Source organism: Panthera pardus, unplaced genomic scaffold, assembly GCF_024362965.1.
Source record: "Panthera pardus isolate Hobbes unplaced genomic scaffold, ASM2436296v1 HiC_scaffold_1, whole genome shotgun sequence".
NCBI classification, from domain to species: domain Eukaryota; kingdom Metazoa; phylum Chordata; class Mammalia; order Carnivora; family Felidae; genus Panthera; species Panthera pardus.
Window position 1 is genome coordinate 63,852,927 of NW_026526654.1, and position 16,865 is coordinate 63,869,791.

Consider the following 16,865-nt stretch of genomic DNA (forward strand, 5'->3'; position numbering starts at 1 on the left):
GAGGCTCCAGGAACTGCGTTTTCTAAGATTTCCAATTGCAAAGATTAAGATAGGTGAGAACTGGTTGCAGGCTGTTAAGTGGACCCTTTCAAGAAGGACAGGTGAAAGCTCCGTGTGGTTTAGGTGCCAGAGCTATCCAGATACAGTATTTCTCCTGGTAGCCATCTTGTCTTGTCATTCCTGGTTATATTTATTTAATAAATACTATAGAGTGTTTACTACATGCAGCCAGTATTATAAGAACTTTACTAATGTGAACTCATTTAATCCTTATAACAGCCCTATGAGGTATTACCGCATTCCCCTTTTACAGACGAGGAAAGTGAGGCATACAGAGGCTAATGACTTGCCTAAGATCACACAACTAGGAAGCAGCAGATGTCATATTCGAATCAATGCTGTCTCACTCCAGAGTCCTAATTACTGTGCGAGGCTGCCTCTCTCGAACGCCCTCCTGGCACCTATTACAATCCTCGTCAACTGAAAAATGCCCGTTGAACACTAGGATCAAATCCTCTTCTGAGCGCTGCCTACAGGCCTTGCCCGTTCGGAGCCAGACTGGCTCTTGCATAGTCATGAAAGCAAAGCGGAGCAAGGCAGAAGGCCAGCAGGGGCTTGGCCAAGGAGCAGCGTTAGCAGGGATGGGGTCCGGCTGCCTGCTGTCGTTAGGTGGCGACAGACTTTCTTTGGAGGAGGGGACACAGAAGCCATTCTAAAGGGAGAATGGACAGCTTCCGTGTGTGAAACAGAGGAAAGAGGAGAGTTAAAAAAGAGTTAAATAAGTGAAGTCCGGATGACTAGCAGAATAACGATACTAGAATCAGAGGGCACAAAGAATGAGAAGTACAGGCTCCAATAATTTAGAAATACCGGATGTGAGGCCTCGGAAAGGCAGCTGGAAATATGGCGCATGAGCTCAGGAGAGCGGTTGGGCCGGGAATGACTTTCCAGCCCACCTTGCGTCTCTCTCCCTCCTGCACAGTCCCAGCGCACACCTGCTGTCCCAGCAGAAGTATTACCAAGGCTCCCTGTCACCATCGCGAGTTGCCCAGACTCAGAGAGACTGCTCTACCTTTAATCCTTTCGCGACACAGGAACAACGTCCTCGGCACCTGGAACAGTCCCTTGTACACAGCGTACCTGCAACCAGTATCTTTTGAAAGAGTAACGAGTGGACTCTCAGTAATAAGTTGTGAATTAAATCAATCTGATCAATCTGTTACCACACAGAGAGAGCGTAATCATAGGTCAAACTAACCGGTCGTCATAGGGTCTGGTCGGGACGCTTGGCCTGGGGTGGGTGATTTACAAGAAGACTTTGAGGAATATATTGCAGGGGACAGTGAAAAAGCCAGTGCAGTCGCTTTGGCTATTTTGCATTCTTTCAGTTTCTAAATGCATTTGCTGTAGCATCATTTTAAAGTAAAATCATTTCTTCACTATTTTGGATTGAAGAAGGTAAAAAGTGAATTTTTCGTTTGCATCTATTATTAATGCCTTCGATATATTTTGAATTTAAATATTCACTCTTCTGGAGACCATGATAAGCTTATAACCTTGTTCTTCTCCTTTCCTTTCCCAAACTTAAGACAGTTCTCCAGTTTGCTTTAATTCTTAGTTAATAACTTCTCTTGTTTTTTTTTTAATACAAATTTGATATATACATCTTTTCAGTGGGGAAAAGTTATAAAATATAAAAAGAAAATAGAAATTAACTCAAATTTGCCTACCCAGCCGTAAGCATTATTAACATTCAGATATTTACCTTTTATATCTCATATATAACCCTCCCCCCTCTCTCTCTAGAACATAATATACACACACGTATACGTATATGTACACACACATGTATACATATCTGGCTCTTATTTGAAAAATAGGGATTCTCCCACATGTACTTTTAATAAGAGAACGGAGACTTTGACAGGAAAGACTAATTTCAATTTTGTAAAGTTTCCCATTAAATAGTAAGAGCGTCACTGCTGCCTGGATCATAACTTAATTACGGCTATGACAGTTCACACCATGCTCAGACCGTGGTCTCAAGCTGGCAAATGAGTGGCTTTCTTTTGGCATAGTCTTGTGACAGTCATTTTAAATACCAATGAGCTAAAGGTGGGAAAACATTCCTTTGTAGTCTAATAACTCCGTTCATTATTTAAAGTGTAAGCTGTAGTATTTTATTTTTATTTTTGCTATATGCCATTTGTAGGTGTTCCCAAACACACTTGGCCTCAAACACAGTTGTGTGTTTCTCTTCAGTGTGTAAAAAATGTCCCCCACGCTGCTCTGCCTATGCAAGTACATACCCTTCATAGCCTTGCAAACATACTGACATGAAAAATCTCCTTAACCAATAAAAACGGAGGAGCAAACAGAAGAAACTAAAGCGAACTACTTTTAAATGTATGTATGTGCATCCAGAATTAGTTGGTTTGATTTATCTTGTATGATACTGACTCTATTGCTGGTAAAGATTAATTGTATTATGGTGCTCCTGGCATGTTATTTTCCCAGTCCATTTCTCAGTATGACATTTCTTATTTTTCTCCGCTACAAAGCACCCACTATCATAATTTTCACCTGCTGAGTTTACGTTACTAATGATAATATTAAAATTCAGAGTTTTTTGACCTTTAAGGTGGTAAATTAGGTCATGAGAATAGATGGGATGCAATCTGATAAATGAGAAAGACATTTCATTATTATTCACGTAAAATGAACTTCACAAGGCTGGCCAGGCACACTATCTCAGTAAACACTCAATTGTCTCCCCTCTCCAACACACCAGAGTCCAGTTGTCTCCTCTGTGTTCTCGCATGTGCGACGCGAGAAATATTCCGAGAACTAAGTGGCTGGAGGGCTGATGCGCAGTGGATCTGGCATACGAAGTTCTCTGAATAAAAGAATCATACGAGCAATGGTCATGATACTTACTGAACGCTTGGTAGGTGCCAGGTGTTTGTACTATTACATCCCTGTTTACAGATGGAAAAACTGAGGCCCAGAGAAGGGGAGTAGCTTCCTGAGTTCACACACCCGGAAAGCAGTGGCTCCGGGACTGGGCCCCCGACACTCAGACTCTGGAGCTATTAGTCTGTGCTGCTGTCTGAGTCACCTCTCACGGAGTCACAACTTCTCCACTTTGTTCAAATCCCTCATCCTGCCCCAAGTCCTCTTCCTTGCCGAGAGCCAGTCTTTAGTGATTTCCCCTCTTTGCTGTATGCGGTCTCCTCAGTGGGTCATGTGCTCCTTGAGGGCAGTGACTGGGCTGCGGTGGCATATGCTCCCCACGCAGTACTGTGCCTACACCCCTGCACTGGCCCGCACCTGGATGTGGACGGACCCGGCTAAGCTGTGAGTCCGCGGTCTTTTGCGTACTCTCCGAAAGGATGTGATTTCTTACGAACTCCAGTCTGGCAGTTACGAATTAGGTAGTATTTTCTTTCGGGGGCTGAATGGCAGAGAAGTTCTTTCTGGGGCCTCTACCCCTCTTAACGTTCATCAAGTATTTTTTGAGCATCTACCATACGGTAGGCTTTGTGCTAGACAAGAGCCACAGATGAATCATAGTAGTTCCTATGTGTCCAGGGGATGAGAGGCATAACAAATATATTAAAACACAGTGTGACAGAAGCCATGACAAGGGTTGGCCTTGGGTGCCGTGGGAGCCCAGAGCAGCCCCTAACCTGGACTAGGGTGGAAAGCAGCTGGCAGTTACACAAAGTGTAGTCAGCATCATGTGGGAGTTTGTTGGAAATGCAGATCTGTGGGACCCAGCCCAGATTTACCCAATCCGAAACTCTGGGCTGGAGTCCAGCAATCTGGACTTTTAAGAAGCTCTCCATTAGATTCTGCCGCTTGATAAAGTTTGAGAAATACTGCCTTCGAGAATGGAAGACTCACGGACACACGCCAATTAGGTAAGAAGGCATATGCCAAATGAACACGCATAAAATAAAGGTGAGGTGGGGTGGTCCCTGTATCACCTCCGTTCTAACTTGCACAGTCTACAAGACTTTTGTACACGTCTTCAAGTGAACCAGAATGGAGCACGTTCACCTTCAAGGTCACTTGCCTATAATATCCACAAAGAAGTGTGTGTACCTTTCACCTCACCAGGCCAGGCAGATTCACAGAGCTGTCCCAGGCTGCTAGAAATTCTATGTCAATTACATCGTCCGTCGGTAAGTATTTTAAATGTTACAAACGTATTCACCTACGTGGGCTCATCACTGGGACAGGTTCTGTAAGGCATATACATATTACCTGCCATGAAGGCAGGTATGCCTGCATTGAGGAGGTAGGCCTATCGTAACTGGGTTGTTCGGAATGTTTGGAATGCAGATAAATACTGTGGGAATATGGAGAAGATGGTAACTGATTTGGGCTGAGCCTGGGATAAGGCCCCAAGAAAGGGGAATTGAGCTGGGCTTGGAAACAGATGGAATTTGCAAGGCAGGTAAAAAGTAGCTCATCAGCATACACTGAACAGTCTGGAAACTGTCCAGACAAACAAAGGCACTCTGCAAACTCATGGGGAAGCTGACATAACAATAAAAATGACGGTGATGCTGAACATCACAGTCACAAATCTCCCCTACAAGGGCAATTTCAGGGCTGGGAAGCCCGAGGCTTATAGGATTTTCTTGAAAAAAAAAAAAAAAATCAAATAGGAAGAAATGTGAAAGAAAAAAAAAAAACACAACTATTAAGTGTTCCAAGGCTGGTGAGTCTTTTCAGGGGAATCTGCAGGGTTTCTGGAGAACGGTTTCCATATACCTGGCAAGGCGCTTCCCGTAAGTCTCCAGGTGACTGTGCAGGTTTACGAGCAGACTGCTGCCCGGGGTGGGGGTGACAGGCAAAGACCTCTGTGGTTCTGACACCGGCACAGCTCAGAACTACTCACTCATTTCTGCGGGAAAAGTCCCACAGTCTCTCTATAACGAACATAACCCACGAAGGCCCCGCCTTTGTGCACCAGCTCTCCTCCCAGTTCGACCTGGGCTCCTACCCGGGTGGGAGGGAGTTCACACTGAGGTTCGGCTTGCTGAAATTCTGAAATTTCGTCATACCCTAAGTTACACTGAAAGCCAAAAGTGTGAGGTTTGCAACCTGCATGGAGGTTTGGCAATGCTCAGTTACAGGTGGCTGTAAACTGGACGTCTCAAGAGAGCCGCTGGGCTGGGTGTCCCTCGGGGGAGGCTGGGAAAGGGGAGGTGAGCCGCACTTGGTGGGCAGTGAACTCACAACCCAGTGGATTCCCACCGGTCAAGCCCTAGGGAGAGAGGGAGGGAACGGAGAGAGTGTTTTCACCAGAGCTGGGCAGAGTTTTGAGGCTGAAAGACAAGACCACGCTTCACTTGATTGTGGATAGTCTGGACGCATTTCTTTCCAAGTATAGTCTTTGTAGTTACCCCCAGGAAGCCCCCCGATATTTTATTGGCAGATTAACATCCGAGCTTGCTGCTTCAAATTCAAGAACCTTATATTTTGGATACAGTTTTCACGAAGCGTGTAGATTCGCGCAGCCGCAAACACACCTTTGTGTAGCAAAGCTCACCATCGGAGCTGGCAGGGGTGTGGGGGACGGCGAGAGGCACCGCTCTCCCACCTGCCAGGCGTGATTTCGAGGTGCTGGCGGGCAGCAGAAGGCGATGGAACAGGGAAACTTCCTGTCGTAGTCTTTCCCGCCCCTCTTCCCCTTTTTCTTCTTCCCAGCTCTCCATCTACTTTTCTTCTGTGTCATCTTCCTACACACTTTCTCGAAGAAATGCCACAGTCCAGTGAGTTATGTGGCAACGTGATGGATGAGGTCTGGAGATGAGCAGTGTGTGTGGAACTACACAGCGCCCCCCGGCAGAGCGAGGGCTGGCTGAGCGGAGCAGTCCCGGGAAGAGCAGGTGGCAGATGGGGACCATCGCTGGCCCCCGCCCCGGCTGCTACGTTTCACCCTCTCCCCGTCCTGGTCTCCTGTGCGATCGGCACAAATTAGGGGTGTGGCAATCGTGGAAGACCTTTAATATTCTCACAATAACAGTCTGGGAAGCCTGGTGGCTCCGCGGTTAACATGGAACTCAGAAGGCACCTTTACCCACTGGTGAATCCCTGTTCCTTGCTGTTTTCAGATCACTAAAACAGGTGCTGTGTCAGCAGGAACCAAAGCTGTATGAGTCCAGGAGGCTCCCGACACTCTCCCCTACTATCTTCGGGAGGCACTACAGCAAGCTTCTGCTTCTGTCCGCCTTCATTCTAGGTGGCTTTTCTCACAAATGTTCCCAAACTTTCTTCCTACTCACTTCCGATCGGCGTATCAGGTAGTGTGAAGCTGTATCTCGTGGGAGGCAGGAGAACTGTGATTAAGCCCTCTGGGTTTATTTGACTTTAAAATGATGCTGCTTGTACTCAAGTCATGTCTGTATGCTTCTGCATGCATCTCTTATTGTTGGTTTGGGGCGTACATGTGTCTTCTGGGCCATATTAGGAATAAAAACTTCTTTCTCCTTTAGGGATTCGAACCCATTTTGTTAATTGATCACTCTTCTCGATCTTATGTATTTCCTCCGGAGGGTGGACAAGCCTCATGTGGGTGCGGGCGGCTTGGTTCTGTGAGTCTGGATCTGGGGTCCACACAGAGAACAGGCTCTATATAAGTCCTTAGCCCACCGAGACGTCTGATCTCCCGTTCACAGCCCAGAACCCCACATAACGTGTCTCAGTATTGTTCTTCTAAATTGTTCATGAAGCACACAGTTTGCCTTTCTCTTTAGAATGCAAATACCCTTGCAGTTGTTTTCCCTCTCCTGTTGAAGAACTCAGTCTCCTCTCTCTATGGTAACGACCACACATTATTGTTGGCTGTGTATCTCATCACTTACCATGTAGGCTTTGAGCGCCAACATTTTTAAAGAATCAGTGGCTCTCGTGCCATCCCTAAATCCCAACCACATGGAAATCTTCCACATTTAAAAAGTCCTTAAACGGTAGATGGATTAACTAACACACGGTTAAAGAAGATTCACTGCATACTGTCTGTGACAGCAAAAAAAAAAAAATTGAAGTCCCATGGTAGGAATGGATTAAATAAACTAGAGCACATCTGTGGCATGAAGTAGTAGGTGGCCATCAAAAGTCACATTAAGAAAATACTTAACATGGGGGAAAGGCTAGTGGCTTATAAGGGGAAAAGTGTAGGTGGTACGTGATATGCTACAAGTGTGCTAAAAATGTATGCACGTGCACATAGACAAAGACGGGGAAACATGAAGGAGTGGAAGTGTTTTTTTTTTCTTTCTTTACAGTTTTCGGCATTTTCTAAATTTTTCACAAGGACAAAATGGTGCTTTTAAGATACGAGCATTCATACATAGGCCTATGGGATCCATACATCACCAGTCTTCCATTTCGAGCAACTGTTTTTGCTTCTACATCGGGTAGGATCATTCGACCTTTAGGGGAAAGCACAGCGAAACCTTGGTGGGTGAGCGTCATGTCTTCTGCAAGCATGCTTGTAATCCAGAGCACTCGTTTATCAAAGCGAATTTCAAGAACCGTTGGCTCAGTGGTGATCTGGGGCGTTCGGCCACACGTACTATTCATACTGCGAGACATCGTTCGTTTATCAAGTTAAAATTTATGAGAGATGTTTGCTCGTCTTGCAGAACACTCGCAGAATAAGTTACTCGCAAGCCAAGGTTTTACGTACAACTGGTCTCCAAACTAGAAAACTTGTTTTGTTTCAGATCTTTGTTTTAGCTATACCGGTCCCCCTGTCCATGTGAGGCCATTTTAGATAGAGCTGAAACTTATGTCTCCTTTACCTATACTTCTCTAACCTGGCCTGGGCAAAGAAGGTGTTTCCATTCCTCTAAACCCAACGCATGGCCAAGCAGCTACTACCAACTCTTGTCTTGACAAAAAGGACAGACCACGTAGTCCCCAGCTCTACCATGGGGAAACACATCATTGGCTGGCAGTGAGGAGCTTAAGAAAGCTTCTCACGTGTTTACTGGAAACAAGCACTGACCATGAAGCCAGCCTCTGCCTGTTTTTGATGTCTCGTCCTTCCTGTGGGCTCTGCACGGGCTGGAAAGTGGGTGTGGTACAGAGCCTCTTCCAGGCCTCAGTCCCTCTCAAGGGTGCAGGGTTGGGATGTGTGTGGGTTTTATTATTATTATTATTATTTAATGTTTATTTATTTTTGAGACAGAGAGTGTGAGCCGGGAAGGAGAAGAGAAAGAGGGGGACAGAAGATCTGAAGCGGGCTCCGGGTCGACAGCAGAGAGCCCAGTGTGGGGCTCGAACTCACGGACTGTGAGATCATGACCTAAGCTGAGGTTGGACGCTCAACTGACTGAGCCACACGGGTGCCCCAATGTGGGTTTTTTTTAGATGGAGTTATGGATTTTATGGCAACGGCAGGACACGTGGTTAACTCACAGCAGAAAACGTGGTAAGGCAGTTGTATGAGGGCAGAAGGGTGTGGAGAGGGAAGCAGAGGTAGAGGATGGGGAAGGAAGCATCAGCAAGAGAAAAGCAGTAATGCTACAGGAGCTGTAATTTGAGGAAAAGGCCGAGTTCTGGATGTCAGCATTTGGTATGTGAGGACAGTAATATATTACAGAAAGGAAATTTTAGTCATGACAAGTCCACCTTCTTGATTTCAAACATCTACGGAGCGAGGGTGACCTCAGTCACCCGGAGACGTGGGTCCGTCTCTCCCCGGGGGAAGACAAAGTGGCTATCGGTTTTCCAGTTGAGCTTTCTAGGGGCCCTCATGCTCCCTAGGTACCTATATATCATATATCTCATTCCTGTCAGATTCTCCTCTCCATGGAGCCAGTCCTTACGGTAAAGGTCTCATCTCCAGAGAGTTGCTAGAAACACGCAAGTAAATTACCTCAAGCCCATTATGCCCACTGTGATATTAACTTGATGGCAGAGAATAAGCCCTGATGGAATGAAACACAGGACAAGCAAGTTTTGATAAGCGCAGGGCACAATGACAGGGGCTGAGCTCACCTGGGCTAAACCACGTCTACACGCCTCACTGACGGGTCTCTGGAACCCAGTGCGGCACCTGGCACGTGGAAGGCCGGGGTAATAACGACGCCTAATGCGTGCCGATGATGTCAACACTGTCAAGCAATGCTCACAACAACCCTAATGAGGCAGGTGTGATTATTACTTTCGTTTCCGGAGTGGAAAAAAAATGTAGGTGGAAGACACTCAAGGTCTCCTGGACAGGAAGGGGCGGCACCAAGATGGAAGCCAGGCCGCCTGGTGCCCGGATCTATTCCAAAGCCCTATACTCTGCTGCCTCCCCCACAATGATGACTTCATTAACTGAGTGAAAGGGATGGCAGGACAGACTGGGGACTCTGTACAGGCTGAGGGTGGCGGGAAATAGTGAGAAGAAGAGATCTCCAGGGCTGCAGGAACTGTGATGTCCGTCCGCAGTCTCGCACCCAGTCCCGCCAGGCGCCAGCTCGCCAGGTCAGGGGCTCCGGTTGCCCTCACAGAGTCTGTGGAATGGGGTGTGGGAAGAGTGAGTCCTTTCTGTCTTGTCTACTCCCCTTCCGGTTCCAGGTTGGGGACCCCCGAGAGCAGGCGGCAGGTTGTATAGTGGGGGAAAGGACGGGACTGAGTTCATGTCTTTGCCTTTTAAGAATCTGAGCCTTTCCTGCAGGGCTTTTCTTTTTCTTTCCTGCCTTATCGAATACACCAGTGTATATTCTTCTCTCTTGGGCTCGCCTGCCTCAAGGATGAAAGCCACGTCCCGAACCTGGGCAGAGGACTGACCCAGCACTTGTGGGGTTTCAGCCGTAGACGTCATTAAAATACACGGTTAACAATGGCTTTCTGCTGCGGTGTGCTCAACTTGAACAATGTTCTTCACACAGCATCTCTTCTATACACTCCCAACGTCTTTACTCTGACAGATTTAAAGACAACTCTGAGGATTTACTTCCTTACAGAGGCAGCGCGAAAAACCGCAAAGTGTTTCTCTCTTTTGTGTTTTTGTTTTATTGTCGGCTGGGAAGGGTGTTGTACTTCACGGCGGCAACCTCCAGCATCATGAATTAAGCCTCTTTACAGGTTGCAAATGATTTCTCCGACCCCAGTGTGTGAGCCTGGGTTGTGCAGCCAGAAGACGGGGGTGTCGCGGCTTTCGTATGGCAGAAACGAGGACGGGAGGAGTGGAAATTAATGGGAAACTTTTAGACAAAATTGTTTATACGCTGCAGGCTTCAGCTGCCACTTTACTTGATTTCTCCTACTTATTCCTACATTTCTTTCTTTTTTTTTTTATATAATTGTAATTGCATTCTTTTTGTGAATGTTTGTTTCTTTTTGAGAGAGAGAGAGACAGAGAGAGCATGAGTGGGGGGGAGGCAGAGACAGAGAGACACATACAGAATCTGAAGCAGGCTCCAGGCTCCAAGCCGTCACCATAGAGCCCCACGCCGGGCTCGAACTCAGCAACCACGAGATAACGACCTGAGCCGAAGTTGGATGCCTCGACTAAGCCACCTAGGTGCCCCTATTCCTGCATTTCTCTCACCCTCTCCCTTCCCCTCCATTTTCTTCCATTTTCTCACCAAACATCCACACGTAAGGATCACAGGTGGGGATAGCTCTGGGAGGAAGGTCATCAAAAATGATGCGAGATAAGGGCAGATTTTTCTTTTTCTTTTAGATTTTGGTATCTGTTATGCATTAATTACCAGGGACCAGGCTAGGTATTCAGAAGTTCTAGGGATTAGGAGATAGCTCAGAGACAGAGATAAAAGGAAAATTTATGGTTTGCCTTTTAGGAAAGAAAACTGGGGCCTAGAATAACTGAAATCTCTAAATGAACCATAATAAAGGCTAGTTTTAAACTTGAGTACACTTAGAAGGTTGGACTGCCCAGCCGTCATTAACATATCCAGTTCCAAACACAAGGAAAAGTCTATTTAAAATCAGTACTCTTGAAGAGCAAGACCTTTGCCGGTGATCTCAGGTTCTGGCTCTAATGGGTTTAAATTGGATCTCAGAAAACTTTCCTCCTGAGCACAAGCTCGCAGGTCTTCAGATGGGGACCAGGGTAGGTCAGTTTGGGGACCTCGGGAATAGCAGACAAAGTGTTGGTCAGAGACTGTTGTTGGCTCAATAAAACATAAAAACAGTAGAAAAGGAACAGTAACAGGTCAAATCTAAGTGTGGTTAACATCCCATAAGCTGGACAACGCTCGGGACTAAGGCAAGAGGGTTAGTAAATTGCAAGACGAGACCTATTTGTTATGAGTCCCTTCAGGACCACTAATGGCTACCATAAGTGTCCATCTGCCACACGACATTCTAAATGCTAAACAATTCTGCAAGTCTGAAACTCCCTGCCAGACTCCATGACATGCCTATTAATATACAGTATCCCCCAGAAACAAATATGAAAGAGGCAGAACAAGATTTATGGGCATGTTAATTACAGCATTATTTATAATAGTAAAAAAATGGGAAGTTAAATGCCGAACACATAGGTCTGTGGTTCAATTATTTCCTATCTGCATTACACAGCCATTAAGAATCATGTCTTTGAGGAACATTTGGTGACAAGAAAAATACTTACGATATAATGAGAAATCAAAAATGTACAAAACTGAAGACAATATGATAATATTTATTTATGACTTTTCCCCTCTGGTCATATATATGCACATGACTGGAAAAAACTAAAATAAAATATTAATAGTGGTTATCTCTGAGTAATGAGATGTTAAGTTATTTTTCTTCACCTCTGTATTTTTTTTCTATGATTTTCCAGTTTCATACAGACTACTTCTTTTATAATAAAATATATTGTTTTTAAAAAGCAACTGTCAACTCTCATAAGAATATCCAGCTAAGCCTGCACCAGTCCTGTATAATTATTGTTAATAAATAATATGTAAAATTCCTGCCCATGTGACTAATTATAGAGAAAAAAAATCTATATGTCTTAGTCAATAACCTCTGTGCCAGAGGCTTTAAACCTCATGATCTGCATTAAAATTCATCTTGTCATTGGCACAAGAACAGACACTCAGGTCAATGGAACAGAATAGAGAACTCATAAATGGACCCACAAACATATGGCCAACTCATCTTTGACAAAGCCGGAAAGACTATCCAATGGAATAAAGACAGTCTCTTCAGCAAGTGGTGCTGGGAAAACTGGACAGCAACATGCAGAAGAATGAACTTGGACCACTTTCTTACATCATACACAAAAATAAACTCAAAATGGTTGAAAGACCTAAATGTAAGACAGAAAGCCATCAAAATTTTTGAGGAGAAAGAAGGCAAAAACCTCTTTGATCTTGGCCGCAGCAACTTCTTACTCAACACGTCTCCGGAGGCAAGGAAAACAAAAGCAAAAATGAACTTACTGGGACCTCATCAAAATAAAAAGCTTCTGCTCAGTGAAGGAAGCAATCAGGAAAACTAAAAGGCAACTGACAGAATGGGAGAAGATATTTGCAAACAACATATCAGATAAAGGGTTAGTATCCAAAATCTATAAAGAACTTATCAAACTCAACACCCCAAAAGCAAATAATCCAGTGAATGGGCAAAAGACATGAATAGACACTTCTCCAAAGAAGACATCTAGATGGCCAAACGACACATGAAAAAATGCTCAACATCACTCATCATCAGGGAAATACAAATCAAAACCACAATGAGATACCACCTCACACCTGTCAGAATGGCTCACATTAACAACTCAGGCAACAACAGATGTCGGCGAGGATGCAGAGAAAGAGGATCTCTTTTGCATTGTTGGTGGGAATGCAAGCTGGTGCAGCCACTCTGGAAAACATTATGGAGGTTCCTCAAAAAACTAAAAATAGAACTACCCTATGACCCAGCAACTGCACTACTAGGCATTTATCCAAGGGATACAGGTGTGCTGTTTCGGAGGAACACATGCACCCCAATGTTGATAGCAGTGCTATCAACAACAGCCAAAGTATGGAAAGAGCCCAAATGTCCACTGATGGATGAATGGATAAAGAAGATGTGGTGTGTATACACACACACACACACACACACACACACACACATACACACACAATGGAGTATTACTTGGCAATCAAAAAGAATGAAATTTTGCCATTTGCAACTATGTGGATGGAACTGGAGGGTATTATGCTAAGTGAAATTAGCCAGAGAAAGACAAATATCATATAACTTCACTCACATGAGGACTTTAAGAGACAAAACAGAGGAACATAAGGGAAGGGAAACAAAAATAATATAAAAACAGGGAGGGGGACAAAACAGAAGAGACTCTTAAATATGGAGAACAAACAGAGGGTTACTGGAGGGGTTGTGGGAGGGGGGATGGGCTAAATGGGTAAGGGGCATTAAAGAATCTATTCCTGAAATCATTGTTGCACTATATGCTAACTAATTTGGATGTAGATTTAAAAAAAATAATAAACAACAAAAACAACAATACAAAATTCATCCTGTCAAAATTCTGCCTTCTATACCAACTACTATTTATGTGGCTAGATGAAGAGAGGGAATTGATACGCTAAGCCAAGTGTTTATGTACCTGGTTTCCCTGAGCACTCTTACGGATGAGGAAGGTGAAAGTCAAATCACTTGCCCTGGTCACACGGCTATTCAGGGATCAAAATGAACCCAAATCTTCTCAATCTAGTTTGAAAGCCTGATGCCTTCTACCACCACAAGGCCGATGGAAACTTTAGAGGAGACAGAGACTTCATTTCAGACATTTAAAACTACCTTCACCCGATACTGTGCAAGCGCTTCTAATGTGTGGCCAAAATAACTTTTTTTTTTTTTCATTCACATAACCCAGCGAAGGTAGTAGGGAACTGCCCAAAGGAGACAACATTACAGACAGAAAAGAGCAAGACCCGTGGATTATCCACCTGCTGGGAAAGCCCTAAAAGAATAGGCAGCGATTATAGAAACTAGCCCAACCTTTGGCCCAGTGAGAAAGGGGGGCATGGAGGGGGGCACTGGCAAGTGCTGCTGGGTTCCATCATTCCACAAACCTCTCACCCACCCTTGGTCACAGTGCTGCACCTCCCTCCTACTTGGCCTCAACCCTGTCTCTCAACAGCCATTGCTTCTGTCGACTTTTCTATTGTGGGCTTTTTCAGCCCACACCCTGGATTCTAGAGAGGTCTCTTTCAAAGCTAAAAACTTTCTTCTAGAAAGGATAAAAGACTTCAAAGATGACCTTCCACTTTTTTCATTGAATAATGAATGCCTTTTGACATTTCTCAAAACGAGAGGGGCTAGATGTTGTGTGAGGCCTGTCTTCACACGCATCATCAATTTGATTCGACCAACAGATGAGCTTATAATCATAACAGCCTCCTGCTCAGAACCTCACAATTACAAAGTGCCTCCACATCCATTGTCTCATTTGCTTCTCACCATAAGCCTTACAAGAAGGAAAGACAGGTAATATCATCCCCATTTTGTAGACCAGGAAATCGAGGCAACCTGCCACTTTGCCTTGTTGGATTTGACGGCAGCTTTCCTCAGGAGACACACAGGGACTGACTCTGAGGGAGAAGCATGTGAAGGTTCTGGTCGCGAATGCGGCAGCAATGTGTCCCAGGAGGACAGGACCCTGGAAAAAAGGCTCCACGGTAAGGCGGGGGTTTATGAAATACTGGAGTGGGAAGAGAAACTATTTAGGTGGCAATGTTGCCCGTGGAGAGCTCTGTATGCATGGCTTCCTCCTCTGCTTTCTCAATCCTCTCCGTTCTCCAAAGCTAACCCAAATCCCTCCGATCTGGGAAGCTGTTCTCTGTTGTCCACCACCGCGAGACCATCGTAGTGACGTCTCACATGCCTCAGCCCGTTACGACTTCATGACACATGTTTGAGGTAGGCATCGCCATCCATTTTACAAATAGGAAAATGAAACTCAGAAGTGCTGACCTGCCCCCAGTTGACACAGTTAATAGGCAGCAAAGTCCAGATTTCAAACTACACCGCATCACAGCTGCCTCCCCTTATGACACACTTTTCACATCCTGTCTATCGCCCGTGTGTTCCCTCATCCCCAACTCAGTTACAAGTTCTCGGAGGGCAGACAGCAAGCCTTCTATTTTCTCTGTAACCACCCCCACCCCCCCAGCACGTAGTAGAGCTCTACGTACGCAGTAGACTCTCCATAAACGTCATACGTTAAATATCCGTTTTGCAGGAACAGTAGTTATTAAAGAGGGATTTTTTTGGTACTTTGGATGTCAGGCGTTCCACGGTATATAATTAAAACAAGAGTGAACATGAAGTGTATAATTTCTCCCAGCTCTAGCTTAATCAGGCATTCATTACCATGTCTGATTCTGCGTTATGTGAAAAGAACTGCTTAGTAAGCATTTTCTGTGATGACGATAATCAAATACGTACAGATATCAGAGAGATTTTTAAAAAGACAAAAGCACAACCATCATACATAGGGAGAGACAATGATCTACATGGCATAATATTCCACCTGAGACTACAGAACTTCCAAGGCAGAGAGAACACCGGACTAATCTTGGGCAACTGGATACACAAGGAACCCTAAGAGAAAAAGTCTGTGCTAACTGGGATCTTGCACCATTACTCTTATATCAAGAAGATGGATGCACCATGTTCCTGTTCTGGGTCAGAAACAAGAGAGGCGTCGCTTTCAAGGGCTTTTCTGAGAGACGGGGTCTGCTCTGAAACCTTTCCGGCATAGCAATCATTTCATTACCATCTTCAGTGACCAGCAAACTCAATAAATACGCATGCAATACACAACTTATTACCCTCTGTTTGGTCTCATTCCATTTGCCCTCCCAACACGTCCTTAGTGTATAGCTTTGAAAATACAAAGGACTCAAAGAAATTCACGGAGACGAGAATTTTTATGGTAGAGATTAGCTCAAGTACCTCTAAAACTGACATTTGATAACTTAAGCTAACAAGAGCAGTGCCTGTCTGCCACACTTTACTGCCAAACCATTCAGAGTAATCTTAATAAACCACCAAGGGGCAGGACTTCTGATCTCCTTTGTGTCATAAATAAAGTGCCACATACCTGTGGGCATTCAACCAACATCAAGCAACAAGAGCAAATACTGGGTCAGTGGTACCTACATTTGTGTCCTCATGGCTGTGGCCGTTGGTCTCGACCAATTCCTTGGTACCTTTTAACTGCAAATTTCAAGAAGAAACAAAACAAAACAAAAACCCCACATGAGTAAGCAAGCATGTCTGTTAAATATACATCATCCTGTTAACTCTGATCTATCCGGGGTTGCACTTTATAAAACTTCCAAGGAAAGAGAACCAAAAAAACCAGATGGAGCATATAATTCTAATGAGTCTTATTGAAACAAGCTTGAGACCAATATTTTAGAAAACTCGGTGGCTGGCAAAAAATATAAATGGGTCTTGGTCATTATTTTTTAAATAATAAGATCAGAAAGCAGTTCCATAGGCATAAAATGTATAAAATTGGTTCTTAAGAATAACAAATGATTTCACTTCCTAGTTGTATTGCTATTAATTTAAACCCTGCAGTGTTTGCAAGTTGCCACCAGCTGATGTTAGACTAATGATTACTCGTGAATGATGTATTTTCCGTTGTTTTAACATGCCACAGTGCTATTGTACATGTCCTCCTTGAGAACATATTTGAATGACTGGCATTGTTTCTGGAGGCCTAAACAAAAAGATGATTTTCTTCTTCTTCTTCTTTTTTTTTTTTTTTTTTTGCAAAGGAAGAATCGGGAAGACATCTCCTTGGTCACTGAGGCATTAGAAGAAAAGCTATTGCTCAAATGAGATTTTTAACAGCGAACACCTGAAAACAC

At 44.5% G+C, this 16,865-nt stretch overlaps 1 protein-coding gene across 12 annotated transcripts in view; it reads right to left on the bottom strand.

Annotated features, from left to right (window-relative positions):
• Positions 1-16,865, bottom strand: part of ENOX1 (ecto-NOX disulfide-thiol exchanger 1) — a 572,287-nt gene that overhangs the window by 66,469 nt on the left and 488,953 nt on the right. For 10 of the 12 annotated variants that reach the window (XM_053899210.1, XM_019447475.2, XM_019447469.2 and 7 more), the window contains one exon: positions 16,147-16,203. The exons of the other annotated variants lie outside the window; for them this stretch is intronic. In XM_053899210.1, the coding sequence (XP_053755185.1) occupies positions 16,147-16,203 (57 nt within the window). The remainder of the gene's footprint in view (positions 1-16,146; positions 16,204-16,865) is intronic. 12 annotated transcript variants of the gene reach the window in all.